This window comes from Bos taurus, chromosome 4 (genome assembly GCF_002263795.3).
Source record: "Bos taurus isolate L1 Dominette 01449 registration number 42190680 breed Hereford chromosome 4, ARS-UCD2.0, whole genome shotgun sequence".
NCBI lineage: Eukaryota > Metazoa > Chordata > Mammalia > Artiodactyla > Bovidae > Bos > Bos taurus.
This window is the reverse complement of record NC_037331.1, coordinates 70,951,339-70,970,917: the sequence shown is the minus strand read 5'-3', so window position 1 is coordinate 70,970,917 and position 19,579 is coordinate 70,951,339. Positions and strand designations below refer to the sequence as shown.

The following is a 19,579-nucleotide window of genomic DNA, read 5'->3' as shown; positions in this document are numbered from 1 at the left end:
AGGGGCAGTAGACTTGTGGTTAAGGGCATAGATCTAGAGAACCAGGCTGCCTCAGTTTGAATGTACTTAACAAACTGAATCGTGGCCACATTACATAACTTCTCTGTGCCTCAGTTTCCTTACAGGCTTCCCGGGTGGCACTAGTGCTGAAGAATCCACCTGCCAATGCAGGAGATGCACGAGATGAGGGTTCAACACTTGGGTGCGGAAGATCCCCTGCAGTAGGAAATGGCAACTCACTCTACTATTCTTGCCTGAAAAATCCCATAGACGGGAGCCTGCCAGGCTACAGTCCACGAGGGGACAATGATATTGTGAGCTCACAGGACAGTTGAGTTAAATAAGTTGATAAATGCAGAGTTCTTTTATTGCTCATATTTATCGAGGGCAACATTTCATGGCCCCAGATGTGATCCTATCTGCATTCAACAGAGAAAAATGCAATTTTCAGGCATCTTTCTCTGACAGTGGTTCTTAATCATGGCTATGTTTTAAAAATCAACTGGTGAGGTTCTTAAAATTACCTATGTCAAAGTCTCATCCCTGGTTAATTAAGTCAGAATACTCCCAACCTCACTGATGACTTCTTTTTTAGTTCCATAGGTGATTCTTCACTAAGGTTGAGAGCACTGAGCTTCCTTATGGCAAGAGTGACGCCTTACCAGAATCAGTTTGGGAACTGTGAAAAACTAGCGATGCCAGGGCCCCACCCCGCACTAACTTAAAGGGATTCTCTGGGAGAGGGGCCTGAGCATGGGTATCCTGGCATTTTAAAAGCTCTCTTGCAATTCTAATGTGCAGCCAGAGTAGAGAACACCTGTTTGGTGAGGAATCTCCATTTGATTCACCCACTCACCTCTGAACAGTGATTTATAAGTTCTTGGATGCATATCAGAATCATTTTTGGCACTTAAGCCAAAATTCTGTGATTCTGTGATTTAGCAGTCTATGTGGAAACTGGGCATCGCTGCTTAAAGCACAGAAAAGGAAACCTACTCGCACACACCCCCAAGGGAAGACATGAAACTCTGAGTGTCTTTTGTTTATAATGAGCACAGATCTTCATAGGCAAAATCTGACAGGGAACATAGACCAGTCTAGAGGGAGAATATAAATTCACCTGGAGTATAAACGGAATAAGGAAAATCTATGAGCAGACGTTTTCGACAGAAAGAAGCAGAGGTTTTGAGTCACTCTACCTTTGGAGCATTTTTCCATGTCCTCTGAAGACTGTAACCATAATGGAACTCGAGTCTCACCACCACAAGAAAATGATAAATTGCTTCCGGTTTGAAACGAATTCTGCTTTGATATACTGCTACGCTGTTCCACAGATGACACAAACACATTATAAATGAAAACAGAGCCTGGTGGGAACACTTTAGGGTAAAGGATAATAAAGGGGGCTAGTTGCTAATGGAAGCCATCTGTCCATAATGAGAAAGAAGCGTCTAGCAAAGCACTCCATCAGAGACCCTGAGAGCTCCAGCTGTCACCCGTGTGGCCACACCGTGCTACAGGCCCCTGAATTCTCCTCCTGCCAAATGATAACCATATGAAAAGATGACACAAATGTTGGGAAAGATTGTGTGGTTCTGTATGACTATAAATGTATCTCCTGCATTTTATAGCCAGAAAGCAAACTAAAGTCAAAGTGATCAAGGGAGAGTCGGGATGTTAAATTCCTCTGTACATGCTCTTCTTCAGTTATCTCAGCATTAACAGATGCTCCTCTGGCCCTGGCTCTGACTGAGGGGACATACAGACAAATAAAATCCTAGATCAAACTCATTCTGCTCCTCCCTGTTAACCTCTCCTTCCTCAGACACTGCCCCCAGGAGCAGACTCCCCCCAACAAAGCCATCTACTTCCTTTAGATTCATGACTGGCAAATCATTACCTTCCTACTTGAAATGGTGTCCATGACTCCAGGACCGGAGTCTGGGACTGTAGATCCTGGGAAAAAATGATTAACTTCGTGTGGAAACATGGCGATTTCATTCTGACGGTACATTCTGTGGTGGCGGAGTTTGGATACCCACTCATCAAAGACGTCCTCTGACTTCACCTAGATTGTGTTGGGTCGAAAGGACACAAGAGTGTCACTCATCTAAGAAACAGTTAGTCATCCCGTTGAGGTCATTCCTGGCCCCTCTTCATCCTGACACACGTAGAACTGTGGAAGTACCAGTCTGTTTACTTCGTGTACACTCATGTAGTGTATGGAGCAAGTCTATGGAGTAGGAGATGGAAAGTAAGAGTGGTCTTCATAAACTCTACATGTAAGCATTCTATGAAACAGCCAACTGTTATGCTATTATTAAGACATATTAAGCAACAAGCAAGTTGAAATTTATATTTATCCATCTCTTACAAGAAGAAAAAAGAATTAGAAAAAAGGATATTTATCCGTCTCTTAAAGCAGTTCCAAGTTCTCCTGTCCCCATTTCTCATATCCCCACTGAAAACATTACACCATTTTTTATTAATAAAAAACCTCTAATTCAGACTTTTCAGATCAATCTTCTCTGAACTGGAGAGAATGAATAAATTCTTCTTGAAATATTTAACCTTGTTTATCTTCTCTGACAACGAAATGTTACTGAGGAATACATGTTAATGAATGTGAAGGTTATTTACAAGAACATTTCTCCCACTCTTAGAAAACAAAAGTCTGATAAAGTATTATCAGTGGTTTCCAGGATTTTTCAAACACACAAACACAAACTTTTAGCCATTCTCTCTGTGATTGACTATCAATGTATAATTTCTATGAAGAATAATGTTTGTATGTAGTAACTTTTATTATAAAATACATCAAATGTGCATAGAGTACTAAAAAGAATATATGAAGCACCTATGCACCATAAATATCTCTTAATAGTTAATATTTCTATGTGTGTATGATGGTACATTAATACTTTCAAAATAAAAAGTGATAGACATCTATATATGAGAAAACAGAGACTCATGAAAAGGCAATATAAATGACTCCAAAAGAATACTCAGTAGGTTAACTTCCAAGAAGAAAAATCCAGGTCAATTCAGTTAAAATCTTTACTAAAGCTGTGACTGAGAGCAAGGATGTGGAAATAAATGTCAGCAACATTCTTCATTTAGGAAGTGCTTGGTTGACATCTATGTTTGTTGTGTTGGTTAGAAATACACACAAGACTTGAAACCCCACCAGGTTCTACTGGATGTGCCATTTACAAGTAGAAGCAACACAGACTCACATCTATTTGCCTCCTTTAAATTATGTTCTTGAAATGTACTTCATTTCCCAGACCTTGCTGCTGGGCATTTTATAGGAATCTTGTGTCATTCTTTGTTCTAGTCTACTATCAGAGGCCATTAAAAATCAGTGCCCAGAGCATTCCCCTTGACCCATTTTTTAACTGGGTTAAACGAGGCAGAAGAACAAAAGCACTTTCTTAAATAACTGACCAGGGTTCTGCATTAGCCCCTTAGGTAGTCACAGGACGGTGGGTGTACAGCTACTTAACTCTCTGCTGCCCAGACCCCCTTCTATGACACAGGAAGAGACTGGGACTGGACGGCTCACATTAGAAACTGTCCGACTCTGAGACCATCAACCAGGACCTCAGAGAAGTCCACACACCTGCTCTCACAGTCCTAACTAATGGTCAGAATGGACAGGAAACACAAACAGAACTGAAAGTGAATCAACACAGAGAAATATTAACCAGCATTTATCACGATATTAGTATTTGATGTATTTCGAGGCATTCTAGTTCTTTAAAAATTAGGGATTAATCATTGCTTTTACTCTGTTAACTAGAATAGTGGATGAACAAAACTGTATTATTTCCTGACCATGTCAACAGAGAGAAATAAGAGTTACTGGAAGAACACAGAGAAATTACTTGAGAGGAGGTGAAGTGGTAAACCTTCAAAGATTTTTTAAAAATCTTTTTTTAAGAGAGATTATAGGTCTCTCCCTCCTTTGATTCACATTGGTTACTCTTAGTCAGGGGTATTGTGACCACCCCAGGGGATGTCTGATGACATCTGCAGACATTTGGGGGCTGTGATAACTAGACGAGGGTTGTTACTGACATCTAGTGGGTGTAGGCCAGGGCATCTTACAATGCACAAGACAGGCCCCCATGGCAAAGGAGTTTCCAGCCCACCCTCCAGATGTGCTGAAGGTGAGAAACCCTGCTCTAAACAGTTATTACACCCATAAGTACAGGGGTTTAGGCTTAAAAAACAGTACAGATTTGACTGTCCTGGGCAGTCCATCAACTACATGTATGTGCTAAACATGTATCTGCCCAAGTACCACAGACATGTCATGGGGAGGACAGTAATACACTAAGATGTGAAGATCATAATCTCATGCTTTTATTTTCCCAATTCTCAGCCCCCATTCCCAATATTCCAAGTAATTCGTCCAAGTAAGAAAGGACTCTTACGTTTTCTCAATTAATTTCTAACCCTCGGGTAACACCTAAGGTAACACCTAATATATAATTATATATAATAAATGAACCTATTGAGCTTACAGTGGGTCAGGCATTACACCAAGTTTTCCACATTCAGCTCCACAAGATGAGCAAAGTAGTTCCCATTGTGGGGGCAGGAAGTGGTGAGAAAACTAAGACTTTCAGAGATTCAATAATTTGTCAAACGCTGAGAGCAAGTAAGTAGTCAGGTGTTCAAGATCTGAACCAGATTTGGATCTCCAAAGCTCTTGCTTCATGCTTTTAATTATCTACACAACCTGCAGCAGAAGGGGCAGAAGAATGGAGTGAAGCACTCCATTTCAGAGACACTATTTAGAGACCCGTCCTTTAGGAGAAAAATTTTTAACATCACTGTGGTATGAGAATTTTAATCCCTATAAAGTTAGTTGACGTTGTAAGCCAGAGCTTCACAGACTAAAGATCATATTATATTTCAGGAAACACATTTTATTCTACGGCAAATGGTTCTTCACTAAAGATGGTACTGCCTGGGAGTAGAGAGAGTTTGTATTTGAAAACATGAAGTATTTTTTAGGTTACTAATGTCATAGTCACAATGGAGGAGGGATATGAGGGAGAAGAGACAAGGATGTTGAATTTATTTTATTGAGTCCCAGTGTGAGAGACTCCCTACACAATGAAGAACTGTCCCATCCAGATAGCAACAGGATCCTTAGAAATACTTTCCTAATGAAGATCTTCTACATGTTGGCTGGATGTTCTGAAATTCAAAACGCATCACCAGTGGTACTGTAACTGACAATTCCTTTGCAACATGAAGGATCTGTGCACAGGGGGACAGCACCTGGGCAGCAGTCTCACCTTCAGATGGTAAATGTGCTCCTCGGTATCCAGGTCTATGCACTTGGATGATTTCTTCACAGACATCACCGAGAGCCCGACGTCGATGCAGCCATGCAGCTTCTCTCTCTCTATCTGCAGAGGCACAAAGGGCCCCCCATGAGAACCACAGTGTTAAAACCACCGGAACATCCTTGACACTCCTTTCCCTCTCCCTCCCCTTCCACACACTCTAATAGTTAACACAACAGCCACATTTCTCCAGCACTTAGTGTGAACCAGTGCTGAGTGCTGTGCATGCGTCATCCTATTTAACCTAAAGGGGAGACTGAATCGCAGAGGGTCAAGTAACAAGCAGAAGGTAAGGAAAGTCGGAAGTTAGCCCTGTGGATTGACTCCCACAGCAGTGAATTCACCTGTTAATGGCACCACTTCCTGCAGGATTTCTGGGGTCTAAATTCATTTGGAAGTGATTTTAAAAGAGGAGTAACTTTGTTTTCTACCTTTGTGACTCTATTTCTATTTTGTTTTAGTTTCATTTGTACTCATTTTTTAGATTCCACATATAAGCAATATCATACGATCATGGTATTTGTCTTTGCGTATCTGACTTACTTCACTCAGTATGACAATCTCTAGGTCCACTCATTGGCTGCAAATGACATTATTCCTTTCTTTTTCATGGCTGAGTAATATGGTTGCAAGGGGGAAGTGTGGGGGGATGGGAAATTGGGAGGTTGGGACTATACACTATATATAAATAACTAGAAAGAACCTAGTGTACATCACAGGGAACTCAATACTCTGTAATGACCTATGTGGAAATAGAATCTAAAACAGTATGGGTGCATGTATAACTGATTCACTGCACTGTACAGCAGAAACACAGCATTATAAATCAACTATACTCCAATAAAAATTAATTAAACAAAAAATTTTAAAAGCTGAATAAAACATACAAACAAAAAGAGGAGTAAGGAAGCTAAGACAGGCCACTGTGGGTCAGGCACTTTGGCACGTTTCTGCAGGTACCCCTACAGGGTGAGCCCCATGAGCGAGGCAGGGAGAGGAAGGCAGGAGGAGAGAAGTGCTGGGTGAGAGAGGGACTCTCGTGCAGGTAGGACCAGCAGTTATCCTGAGCCCTGGTGGGCCGTTTGCCTGGTGTCCACACACAGGGGCATCTCCTGTCACCTTCACCAAGGACTTTCCCCACTAAACCCCTCAGTGCCCAGAATAGTAGGAGGACACGTCCTGTGTTTTGTTCTTGTTACCTCGCTGGGAAGAGGTCTCTCCCCACTCAGAGAACCCCATAGTACAACCCTAAGACCAGAACCCACAGCTGGGTACCCAGTGGAGTATTGAGAGGGGCCCTCACACCTCCACTTGGTGGGTGAACTGAGCCCACGCAGAACCTAGAGAGGAGACAGAAGGGAACAGGCACCTCTGTTCCCTGAGAGAGAAACACCACCACCCTCATGGTTTCCAGTGGGAAATGCAATCCCAAATGTACAGTCTCATCCACCAGCCTACAACCACTGTGTGCGTGCTCAGCTGCTCAGTCGGGTCTGACTCTCTGCAGCCCCATAGACTGTAGCCCGCCAGGCTTCTCTGTCCATGAGGATTCTCCAGGCAAGAATGCTGGAATGAGCTGCCACTTCCTCCTCCAGGGATCTTCCTGACCCAGGGATCGAACCTGGGTCTACGGCACCGCGGGCAGATTCTTTACCGATTGAGCCACTATATTATTGTTGTTCAGTTGCCCAGTCGTATCCGACTCTTTGCGACACCAGTGGTTAGATGCCAGGAAGTAGGTGGCAATGCCTCAACCATATGCATGTTGTCAGGCTCAAGAGCCTCTTCCATCCTCATCAAAGGGAGTGCTAACCTTCTCTCCTTTCATACAACATGACTAGCCTGGAGAATTCTTCAATAGCATGCTGGATTAACCAGACCACTTACGTCAGTTTGGTTCTTGGCATATTTCAAGATTCCTCTGTCCAGATAGAAGAATCTCTGTGGGGAACAAAGTAGAATTCATTAAAACATTCTATTTAAATGTCCTTCTCTTGGTCTCCTTGCTCAGCCTCAAATTAAATATAAGTGCCTAAGAAGAGGGCCTGAGTAGGGAATGTGGGTACAAAGGTGAGTCCCAAGCCAGTTCTTACCTTATGCCAGCCTTTCAAGGGCCATTTTCTCTTTTTCAGCAAAAATCCTTTCTGTATTGGTGGCTCTTGGGTGTAATTCATCTCTCCCCTCAATCCTTCAACCACTTCCCAGCTGTCCTGTTCCAATGAAAGAGTTCAGGCTCAATGATTATCTTTAAATGATTATCAGGCTCAATATATACATATATATCCAATAGTAACATTAAGAAGCACTTGATCCCATTTGTAAATCCATCCAAGATAATGAGATTGGCTGGGTGTGCTGGGGAAAAGAAATCCAGGCTTAATTTATGTACAGTTCTTAGACTTTATAGATTTAATGCTACAATTTAGTGGCATCAAATTTGTCTGTTTTTCAGGAGCTCTGTCTCAGAAGGGAATGTCTCTTCCTCTTCTGGTGCTTGAACTTTGACCACCACAGCTAGAGGTAAGGATTTTGCTGTAAATTCTATTTTTGTTCCCTTTGCATCATCAGTTACTTTCACTCACTACTAGACTTCAGTCTAACTTTGAATCCAAAGCTACAGACATCAAGATGAAAACTGGGCAGGAGGGATGGGGTGGCTGAGAAAATTGGCCCAAAAGCGTGAGACTGCGTTGAGTTGGCAAACATGACAAGTTGTTTGAAATAATGATTTAGGCACACTATCCCCAAATTCTAGGTATTAAAATTGTTGGAAATCTTGAAGCATCAAAAAGGTGGTTGTGTGAAGCATCAAAAAGGTGGTTCTGCAACACATATTTTTACTCTCTTTTCCCAGAAATTTTGTTTTCTCCTCCTTTCTTTTGTTTCAAAAACTTGGGGTGAGGGCAGTGTGGAGGAGGGTACAATTATTGCTCTTCTAAGCTGTTTGCAATTTGGGGGGACAAATAGTTATATAATAAATCTTCCACTGTCAGCTATTTAGGTTATTTCAACTAATTGGCTAAAAAATAATTTTAAAAGGAATACTAAAGAAAAACACTCCATGGCAGATTCACACTGATGTATGGCAAAACCAATACAATATTGTAAAGTAATTAGCCTCCAATTAAAATAAATAAATTTATATTAAAAAATAATTTAAAAAAGAAAAACACTAAAAGTTCTAAAAAGTTATTTTTAAATACTTGAAAATGCACATATTCATTGCAAAATTATCCCAAGGTAGACCAAAATTGGCAACACTTCAGTGGTTTTTAAATTTTTTATTGTTATTATATTTTGTTGAGATATAACATACATGATATGCACAAATCTTAAGACTGCAAGTTGAAGAATTTATAAATCTATACCTACCATCCACATCAGAGAGAAAACATTTCCAACCCAGGATATTTTAATTTTGACAAACATGCCTTTCCCCTCCTTAGGTTTACTGAGCTATTACTGACCTGTAACATATGAAGCTTTAAGACGTACAATGAGATGATTTGATACACTTCTATTCCCTCACGTAATTACTGTTTGTGTGTGTGTGTGTGGTGATAACATTTAAGATCTACTCTCTTAATGACTTTCAAGTATATAGTACTGTTAATTACAGTCACCAAGCTATACACTGGCTCCTCAGAGCATATTCATCTTATGGCTGGGAATTTGTACCATTAACCAATATCTCCCCATTCCCTCCACCCTCCACCCCACCCTGGCAGCCACCATTCTGCTCTCTCCTTCTATGAGCTCCGCATCTTTAGATTCTGAATATAAGTGAAAATATGCAGTATTTGTCTTTCTCTGATTTATTTCCCTTAGCATAATGCCCTCAAGATCCATTCATGTTGTCATAAAAGGCAGGTTTTTTTAATGGCTGAATAACATCCCATTGTATGTGTGAAGTGAAGTGAAGTCGCTCAGTCGTGTCCGACTCTTTGCAACCCCATGGACTGTAGCCCACCAGGCTTCTCCATCCAAGGAATTTTCCAGGCATGAGTACTGGAATGGGTTGCCATTTCCTTCTCCAGGGGATCTTCCCGACTCAGGGACTGAACCTGGGTCTCCTGCATTGCAGGCAGAGGCTTTACCATCTGAGCCACCAGGGAATTGTATGTGTATGTATGTACATATATGGAATATATGGAAGCTTACATTTCAATGGGATACATATACATCTCACATTTTCTTTATCCATTCACTCATCCAGTGAGCACTTAGATTGTTTCCATGCCATGGTTATTGTAAATAATGCTGCAATAAAAACTGGGGCACAGATACTTCAAGAGACAAACGTGTCATCTGGCCAAATTTCATGTTGAATAACTTGCTCTTAGTCAAATCTCCAGCCCACAGGAAAGTGGTACAGACAGAGGCCAGAGGGGATGAGAGATGGACCTTAATAACCTGGAAGCAGAAGCAAGTAGACCCAAGTCCTAGGAGAAAGACGGGGAGGGTATGGAACCACAGGCAGTCCTGGATGCTCCGGCTCAGTTTCTGTGTTGTCCTCAAGTTCAATACATGAAAAACACCCAGTGGCCAGAACACTTTTCTATTTTAGTGGCTGAACTCCCTTTGTATAACCGTCCCCAAAGATCCGTCTTATGTCTGATTGCATTTTACTATGAATAAGGCTAGAGCTACACCCCAGAATTTTGAAACATAGCATTAGTATTCCAGCATCTGGAGTTGTAAAATTTGAATTCTTCAAACGGAAAAAGCAAAACTTAGACTCAACTCTTAAATTAGAGGACTTTTCCAGAAAGGTAGCAATTTCAAATGAGATTCTTTATAGCAATTATTACTAATTATTTAAAGTCACTTAAATTTTTAAAGTCACTTACTTACATTCAGACAATCAATGGAGAATGCATAATATTAAGTAATGAGAAGCCACACACAAAAAAATATTCCGCTCACATTTATTTCAGCTCAAAAAACCAGTCCTCAAAAAGTGTCTTGCCTGTCAAGATTTTAATGAATCTTTAAAATCATCAAGTTAAAAATTTCACCTCTTCTAGGAAGCCTTCTTCAGAAGAAAGTACTATTTCATCCCTAGAATCTCCACCAGTATTTCACTTACCTTTCACTGACTTAGTATATGCGAGGTTTTATCATCCCTAGATGGATAATAGACTCTTTGAGAGTGTGAAGTGTCTGCTAAGCTGCTAAGTCGCTTCAGTCATGTCCGACTCTGTGTGACCCCATAGACGGCAGCCCATGAGGCTCTCTCGTCCCTGGGATTCTCCAGGCAAGAACACTGGAGTGGGCTGCCATTTCCTTCTCCAATGCATGAAAGTGAAAAGTGGAAGTGAAGTCGCTCAGTCGTGTCCGACTCTTAGCAACTCCATGGACTGCGGCCCACCAGGCTCCTCCGTCCATGGGATTTTCCAGGCAAGAGTACTGGAGTGGGGTGCCATTGCCTTCTCCAGTGAAGTGTCTAGTTCACTTTTGATTTCTCATATGCCTAATCTTCTGTCCAGTGAATACTATGCATCTGATTGACAAATGGATAAACCTGGTCCTGGAATAAGGCTGCAAACAGATTAATGTTGTTGGAATATCATTCACTGGCTTGCATCTGAAGTACCCACAAAGGTCTGTATAGTCAAATCTATGATTTTTCCAGTAGTCATGTATGGATGTGAGAGTTAGACCATAAAGAAGGCTGAGCACTGAAGAAAATTGATGTTTTTGATCTGTGGTGTTGGAGAAGACTCTTGAGAGTCCCTTGGACTGCAAGGAGATCAAACCAGTCAATCCTAAAGGAAATCAATCCTGAATATTCATCGGAAGGACTGATGCTGAAGGAGCTGAAGTTCCAATACTTTGGCCACCTGATGCGAAGAGCTGACTCATTAGAAAAGGCCATGATGCTGGGAAAGATTGAAGGCAGGATGAGAAAGAGATGACAGAGGACGCGATGGTTGAATGGCATCACTGACTCAATGGAGATGAGTTTGACCAAGCTCCGGGAGACAGTGAAGGACAGGGAAGCCTGGCATGCTGCACTCCATGGGGTTGCAAAGAGTCAGACACGACTGAGCAACAAAACAGCAACAACAATACCTCTGGGCCAAATGACTCTTTACAAGTCAAATACAGCACAATCACACTTGAGAAAGAAACTTGAGAAAGAAGGTGTCATTGTTAAAGGAAAATCTAAGGCTCAAAATTCTCTGAAAAGTACTCCAAAGCAATCAAGCTCCTTTGATTTGCTTAAGACTTCCAGGCAGCATGCAGGGTGCTAATACCGAGATGTGCTAGACCATCATGCACATTTGCTCAAGACATTCACTTGTGCAAAATGTGAATGCCAAGAGGGATTAGATGTTACTTCATACTTAACAAAACTGTAAAAGAAAAAAAATGGAATGAGATCACGCTTGTTTAAAAGATAACAAGGATTAAATTTCAAAAAATGTTTCACGGATTCATGTTAGAACTAGATTTCTCCTGAACTGAGACACAGTATAGATCTAACAGTGAGCATGTGTGGAGGGCAGGGGATCAGCTTTGGTTTGTTGACTCTAAAGACAAATAAGATAAATAAGCCAGACAGGGTTCACATTTATTACTACAAAATATCATATTTTCCCCCTCACTTCATCTTCTACCTGGGCTCAGGACATGAAACTCTTACCAGGTTGGAAGAGGCAGATCTAAAGATATTAAGAAAGTGAAGGCTGTCCTTGACAGAGGGAGACAGCACTGCAGCCAACACCTTTTCTGGCTCAACCTCCCAATCCTCCCCCTTCAGCTTCCTTATCTTTCACCATCCTGAAGTCATGAGGCTGAAATCTGAGAGCCAGCATCCAGCCAGCGGTTCTCAGTAGAGGCAGTACTGTTCCCTTAGGCTGTGAAACCTTGGGGGCATTTTTAATTGTCAGAGTGATGGGGTGGGGGTGGGGTCTCTAGCATCTGAAGGCTGGGGACCTGGGATGTTAGATGTCCTGAAATGCCCCAGTCTTGCACAACAAAACAAGTTGTCCCAACATCTGCAAGAGTTTCCAAAGTGCAGTGACATTTTCATAGGTGAAATCTGTTTATACTTGCCGAAGTATTTTTGCATGCTTTTTAGTACACTCTGAATTCTTGGGAATGCAACTACTAAGTTACAGATAAGATTGTACTTTCTCCTGTTTGGGACTTTACCAACAGTCACCACCTTTTTGCAGAATCACTGACATCAGTGACAGTCGTGTCATTTGTGTTATATGAGTTATTAATGCATCTCTATGGGTCTTTATTAGTAGCTATCACCCCATGTACAGGGGTATCTGACTACTCCATTACGTCTTCTAGCGTAATCATGTCTGGGCTTTTACATATTGTAATGTACACCTTAACATTAACCACTTTCTCTGAAGTTGCCTTTATTTATAATAAAGCACTTTGTTAACATTTTCAAAATTATGTGTGCAAATATATTAGGTGAAAAATCAATTTCACTTGAGAGTAAAAGGTTCATTGAAATATTGGTCACAAAAGGGGACATTAGTATGATGGGGTTAAAAATCACTGCTGATCTTGACACCAATTCTGTGAGAAGAAATGCCAGGCCAAGGAACAATGTAGCAAAATCACTTTGAAACTATAAGGGCTTGGTCATTTTTACAAGTGAGTCCTTTTGGTTTCATCTTCAAAGTGTATGTCTTCCATGTCCCTTTCCCTGTTCCTACATTACCACCCACCACTCCATCAAACCTCACTTTCTAAGACTCCCCACTTCTATGATACCCCATCAGGTCCTATCCTCCATGCATTGAAAAAATGAATACAACATAATATCTGTCATCTTCACTTCTGTGGCTTACTCGTATTATTCCAGCCTCCCAGAATCTTCTCATGCTCTTTTCCACCCATACAAAAGCTTCAAGATTTTAGCTCAGTGTCTATCTCTTTCCAGGAAATTCCTAAATTACCCAAACTGCATCAATCATGTATTACTGTAAATTATAGCAGTGTTGCTGTCCATGGGTTCCCCTGAGAGCTCAGCTGGTAAAGAATCCGCCTACAATACAGGAGACCCCGGTTCAATTCCTGGGTCGGGAAGGCCCCCTGGAGAAGGGATAAACTACCCACTCCAGTATTCTTGGGCTTCCCTGGTGGCTCAGCTGGTAAAGAATCTGCCAGCAATGCAGGAGCCCTGGTTCTATCCCTGAGTTGGGAAGATCCGCTAGAGACGGGAAAGGCTACCCACTCCAGTATTCTGGCCTGGAGAATTCCATGGACTGTATAGTCTATGGGGTCGCAAAGAGTAGTAGTGAAAGACTGAGCGACTTTCACTCACTTTCCCAAACACAGTTTTCTCCGTTATTAACATCTTGTATTGGTGTGGCACATTTTTTATAAGTAGATGAACCACATCATTATTAATAAAGTCCATAGTTTATACTAGGGAGTCACTCTTTGTGGTATACAGTTCTAAGAGTTCTATCAAACACATAATGTTCATAGGATTATATCCACCATTATAAGAACGAAATAGTTTCACTTCCCTAAAAATCCACTTCCCTTAACTTTCATCTCCTCTCTTAACCTTCCTTGGAAACCAGTGTTTATTGAATGTGGAAACCAAGGGAGAGAGAATTAGGTAACTTCCCCAATGCTGTAGTCCCTGGACTACAAAAACTATATTTTCAATCATTCTGCTACATACTGTAGCACATTGTACCTTCTACTGTAATTTAAATATGCACATTCTAATGATTAATCAGGAGTAAATGCCATGGGGCGGCAGTTGGGGAGGGAGTGGGGTTGGAGTGGGGGAAGTGGTGGCTAAATTCAAGATCCAAAGGCATCTGAGTTAAGAAGCCCTGCCCTATGGGTAGAGACAAGCAGGGCTGGGATCCTCAGCAGAGCTGCCATGTCACCCATCCTGCGTCCTCCTGAATGGGGTGGGAAATCATTCTGTGGGATTTAACGCTGTCAAGGCTTTGCTCAATCCCTTTCTTATATCTGGAATGCCTGCCCCACCTGCTTCTCAGCCCAATGCATTCTCACTTAGCCCCATACCACCTCCTCCTCGGGACAGAAATTGTCTCCCTTCTCAGCACTTACACTTGCACTTGTCTGTCTCCCTGGCTAGAATGTGAATACCATGAGGACAGAAACTGGGGCTTATTTCTTACAGTCTCACTACCTGTGACATAGAGGCCCTAAATAAATATCTGCTGAACCAATGAGTGTGAGGAGCAAGGGGCTATAAAAAGGGCCCCCATACAGAGCCCTGGGGGTCAGGGACTTTAATAACATGTACTGGATGGGAGTGAATTGGAACCCAGGACGAAAAAAGCAGAGATGCCAGTTTCTCTTGGCTAAAGGCTCCAGGAGGTAGGGTGTGGCTTCCCCATGCCTCACACCCTCTGTGACCCAGAAAGAGGCTGCACACCTTGAACTGAGTGCCCTGAAATGAACAGCGCAGGTGGACCTATGCCCCCAGGGATCACGGCCCTGCTGACTTAGCCAGCATAGCTGGGCTGATGTCCTGCCCTCGGGGTGTCAGGCTTAGCGCTCCCTGCGACTATCAGGTGGAGAGAGAAACAGGACAGGCTGGGGGAAGAAGCTTCTTGAAGGTCTTTGCTTGAGTTTAACTGAAGTCAGTCTGGCACTGTCATCTGGCATTAAATTCAGTCTGTTTTACTGAACATCTGAAAGTACCAAATATAGAAAGCTGCTTTGTGGTGAGAAAGGCAGCTAAGCGTTTATTCGTGCTCATTAGCTGGCAAAGTTCATTTCCATACTGCTGAGTGCATGGACTGAAAGCGTTTCCCTCTAGCACAGCTGTTTCCACAGCACACATCTCCTCTGCACCTTTCAAATGCTGGTTTCTCAGTCACTGCCCTTGCAGTGATGTCAGAAATATAAAACCATTGAAAACTTTCATTCTTCCTGCAGCTGAAGAGTGTTGTGGAAGGAAGTTTTGTGGTTGCCTCTATCTGGCGTGACTGGAAAGTGGGTGGTTTTGATTATTTAGTCTGTTAATCAGGTTTTTAAAATCACAAGGCAACCCCCAGTCTTAAACCATGTGGTGCATACTTTAACATGACTTGAAAGGCATGAGTAATCTTCTAAAGCCTCAGGATCATATATTTTATGACTGTACTATGAACACCTGGAAATCCTTGGCAATACATTTCCAGTTAATATAGTAAGAGCTTCAACTGACATCAGACCAATTCTGGACTTGTATTTCTATCACTGAGACTTGGAGTTGTTGCTTCTTGTCAATTGTTTCTTCCTCAACTAAGATTTTTCAAACACCAACAGGCCTGATGGAGTAATTAAAAGAACAGAGTTGGGAGGTCAGGTGGGGGTATGTGATCTAATGCAGTGCTTCTCAACTATAGCGAGTATACCAATCACCAAAAACCTTGTCGAAACATAAGAGTTCAGGTTTGCAGAGCTGGATCCAGGCCTGACCTTCTGCACTTGCACAGGCGAGGCTGTTGCTGCTGTTGCATGACAGGTCCACTCTCATACTCTAGACCAGCACACTTACACAGTGCTGTATGTCAATTATGTCTCAATAAAATTGAAGGGAAAAGTGCTCCATGGTAGATATTAATGTTAACCAAACCAATGAAGCAAGTACAGTAGTTAACATTAATAATGTTACTATTTATTATCTGTCAGGAAGTGTGCTAAACTACCGTATGTGCATTACTGCGCTTAATCTTTGCACAATCTTGCGAGGTTGGATTGATTTATATCCAACTTGAAGAACTGAGATTTGACTTGATAGGCTCTGAGTGTAAAACCAGGACCTTTGGTAAGAATTATAAGGCCCTGGATTCCAGCTCTGCATAAAGGATGACTGTCTGATTATCTCATAGTGCTATGAAAAATAATGGAAACAAGGGCTATGAAAGAGTAAATTCCTCAGTCACTGAGGAGTTTCATCAAAGGCTGGCAGAAGTGCTACCGAGGGATTCGACCACACACAGAGCTTCTCTGCTCAGATCCACTCTGGACAAGATGACCTACAAGTGTATTAGAGATCATCCGAGGCCAATGCTTCCCCTAACCTCAGCACTACTTTCTTCCCAAGCAGAGTATGTCTCTGACAGTGCATTCCAGCACTTAGCCCCCATGTGTGTTGACCAAGACGACAGGACAACTCTGTCCACCCACGGGACTCAAGAGTCTCTGCTGAGTTTTTTTCCAGGGAGTACAGTAATGATTTGTTATTCCCTATAGAGTCATGAAATATTTTTAAACCCCAGAGTTTAAAGGAGAAATGTGGAAGTTATCTAGCCGGGTCTCATTTTAGAGATGAGGAATCTAAGAGAAATGATCTTCTCAGGACCACAAAAATGAGTAAAGGACTTCTGAGGGCCAGAACTCAGCCCACTGACTGACTCGTTACCTTTTCTCTACCCCTTCAGAGGAATGAACTTGTTTGCATAGTGGCAGTCAGTGTAGTGTAGGAGATGCTGCGGGAGCTCACCATGAGGACATGTGATACCAGGGAAAATCTCTAATAGGGACCCTTCTGTGAGTGGGCTGGACCAGAGGCACGAAGGTGGGAAGACTTCTGCGTGGTTTTATTTGAAACACCTCCTAGCACTGTTCAATATTTTACCTTTAATCTTTAATTTTTTTTTAAATCACACTTTTTTGGACTTAGCAAAGAGATCTCCACTTTGATGTCTGAGCCCTGGAGAGAAACACAGACGCTTTGTACTCAGATAGAACACTTCTGTATTCTAAAGACAGGGCAACCACGCTCCTTCAGAAAACTCACTCCATTGCTGGATGGCACTAGCTGATAACTGTGTTTTCTCTTCCAGCTCAACCAAAGCGATTTTTTTCAGAGCTAATTGAAATTAATCAAAGTAGAAGTACATTCTGACTAATTAATGCATACATGATTTAAAAATCATAGGAGAAGGTGGCATATGTTTAGCACAAGAAACATCCTTATCCTTGATCCAAATCATTAGGAACTTCATTTCACTGTTGTATATAAATAACCGACTCTCATCATGAGAACCTGGCGTCAGGTTACGATCCCGGAGAGGCTTATGAATCAAAGAAGGAACGGCTTTTTTGTTAAGTAGGTTATATTCTACTTACAACTGAGCTTCTTTTTAACGGGGGAGTCTCAAAGGTCTAAGGTTAGCAACAGGTACTAAGATGCAAAAATGCGAAACCAAGCACTGGCCTCCAAAAAGTTAAGACATTAAAAATGAAGAAACACCACAAGGTCGAAGCCTTGTAAATAAAAGCCAAATGGGAGACATACATAAACCCGCTACAGACTCCTATTCCCAGGCAGGCACAATCTCACGTGGGGCTGGATCCACCTGAGTAGAATGACTTGAGCTGGAACACGAAGAAACAGTGACAAAGAGTGAGAAGCAGGGTTTCTGAGGCTACCCTGACAATGTACCACAACCTGGGTGTCTTAAAACAACAGAAATTTATCCTCTCACAGTTCTGGAGGCTGGAAGTCCAAAATGAAGGTGTTAGCAGGGCTGTGCTCCCTCCAGAGGCTCTGTGGAGAATGTGTGTCTTAACGTGAGCGACTGTAACAAAATACCACAGACTGCGAGGGGCGCCCAGGTCAAGGGGCCAGCAAAGTCGGTTCCTGTGAGAGCCCGCTCCCTGTCCTGGAGACGACTGCGAGGGGCACCCAGGTCAAGGGGCTAGCAGAGTCGGTTCCTGTGAGAACCTGCTCCCTGTCCTGGAGACAGCTGCCTTCTTCTGTCTGCTCCCATGGCAAGAAGCTCTGCTGTCTTTCCTTTCTCATAATGGTATTAATCCCAGCATGAAGGCACCACCCTCATCTAAGCCTAATTACCACCATCACCTCATCTAAGCCTAATTACCCCCCCAAAAATTACCCCCCACTTCAAAGTGCCATCCTGTTGAGGGTTAGGGCTTCAACATACGAATTGAAGGCAGGGGAGCGGGGAGACACAGATACAAACATTGTAAGAGTGTTTCCTGACTCTTCCAGTCTCCAGAAGAATCAGAATTCCTTGACTGGTAGCCCCATCACTCCAATCTCTGCCTCCATCTTCATAACACCTGCCCCTACACGCCTGTCTTCTCTGTGTGTTTCCTATGAGGACACTGGTCATTGAATTTGGGTCATTAAGCCAGGATGCTCATCTCAAGATTCTTAAGTTATGTCTTTTACCAAATAAGATAACACTGACAGGTTCCAAGGACTGGGATGTAGATATATAAATTTGGGGAAGGGGGAGAGACCATTTAGCCTATTACACAGGGCACGAGGGACCACTCTGCTAGAGATTGCCAGGAAAGTGACTCATCTGGGGTAGGAATAGAGAGGTGATTTCGGTTGTGGTGGGAGCTTAGGTAGAGGTACAGAGGGAGACAAGCTGGACTTGATGGTAGGGCCAGGGTATGTGGGACCATAGAGAGATCCAAGATTATTCCAAGGAAATCTCCTATCTTGCCTCTGTCCTATTTATTACATGCTTATTTCTGGACCTTTAGTATTTTAATAGCATCATAGACTCAGACTTTCCCTTCTCTGGGGGAAAAAAAAACGGTTGAGTCAGTTTGTGTCACATTTGCCTCTATAGCTCTCAGAGATAAGCCCAGTAACTGCAAAACTAGTAAGCTGTGCTCTCAGCAAAAGCATCTGAGGCAGGTTCTGCCTTCCTGTAACTTGCACTATGACCAGGGCCAATTGTGAATAAACACATCGATTCTCTTAAGGTTCCCCTTGTGGTTTTTACCAAACTCATGTTTCTAAAACCCACCAAAATACATTTGCTCTGCTACTCTAGAATTGCAGATCAGTTTGCATGGTTCAGCAACCCCCAGAAGTGTTTGAATAGTTCGGTTTCTTGTGCTCTTCAGAGCATGGAAGGCAGCTAACTGGCATATGTAGACATGCAAAGTGACAAGGAAATCCTGATTATTTAAACACATCATTTTAGCCAAAGTTTTCATTTCTTCCTATATCAAGTTTGCTTTTTCTTTACAAGACTTAGGGTAGAAATATAGAGAACTGAGTCTTGTATCTTTGCCTTTCCTATTTTCAGTGCATAATGTCACAACCATGGTATGACCAAAGCCTAGGCTATAAGGAAAAGTAAAATGCTCAGAAGGTGGGAAGGCAGGATTCCAAAAAACTAAGACGGAACTGTACAGATAATTATTTTTATCTGTTGGAACCACCAGAAAAATAACAGCTCTAGACAAACAGACCTGGAGGATCCTTTTGA

General features: G+C 42.3%; 1 protein-coding gene and 1 non-coding gene across 4 annotated transcripts in view; both read right to left on the bottom strand.

The window, feature by feature from the left end:
- OSBPL3 (oxysterol binding protein like 3) overlaps positions 1 to 19,579 on the bottom strand; it is a 199,424-nt gene that overhangs the window by 73,483 nt on the left and 106,362 nt on the right. For all 3 annotated transcript variants that reach the window (XM_005205542.5, XM_005205541.5, NM_001192901.2), the window contains 5 exon segments: positions 7,457 to 7,573; positions 7,251 to 7,304; positions 5,313 to 5,426; positions 1,901 to 2,068; positions 1,200 to 1,323 (listed from right to left, as the gene is read on the bottom strand). In XM_005205542.5, coding sequence (XP_005205599.1) covers positions 1,200 to 1,323; positions 1,901 to 2,068; positions 5,313 to 5,426; positions 7,251 to 7,304; positions 7,457 to 7,573 — 577 coding nt within the window.
- On the bottom strand, positions 7,073 to 7,198 carry LOC112446504 (U6atac minor spliceosomal RNA). Its single transcript, XR_003034514.1, has one exon. It is a non-coding gene; the product is annotated as a U6atac minor spliceosomal RNA (small nuclear RNA).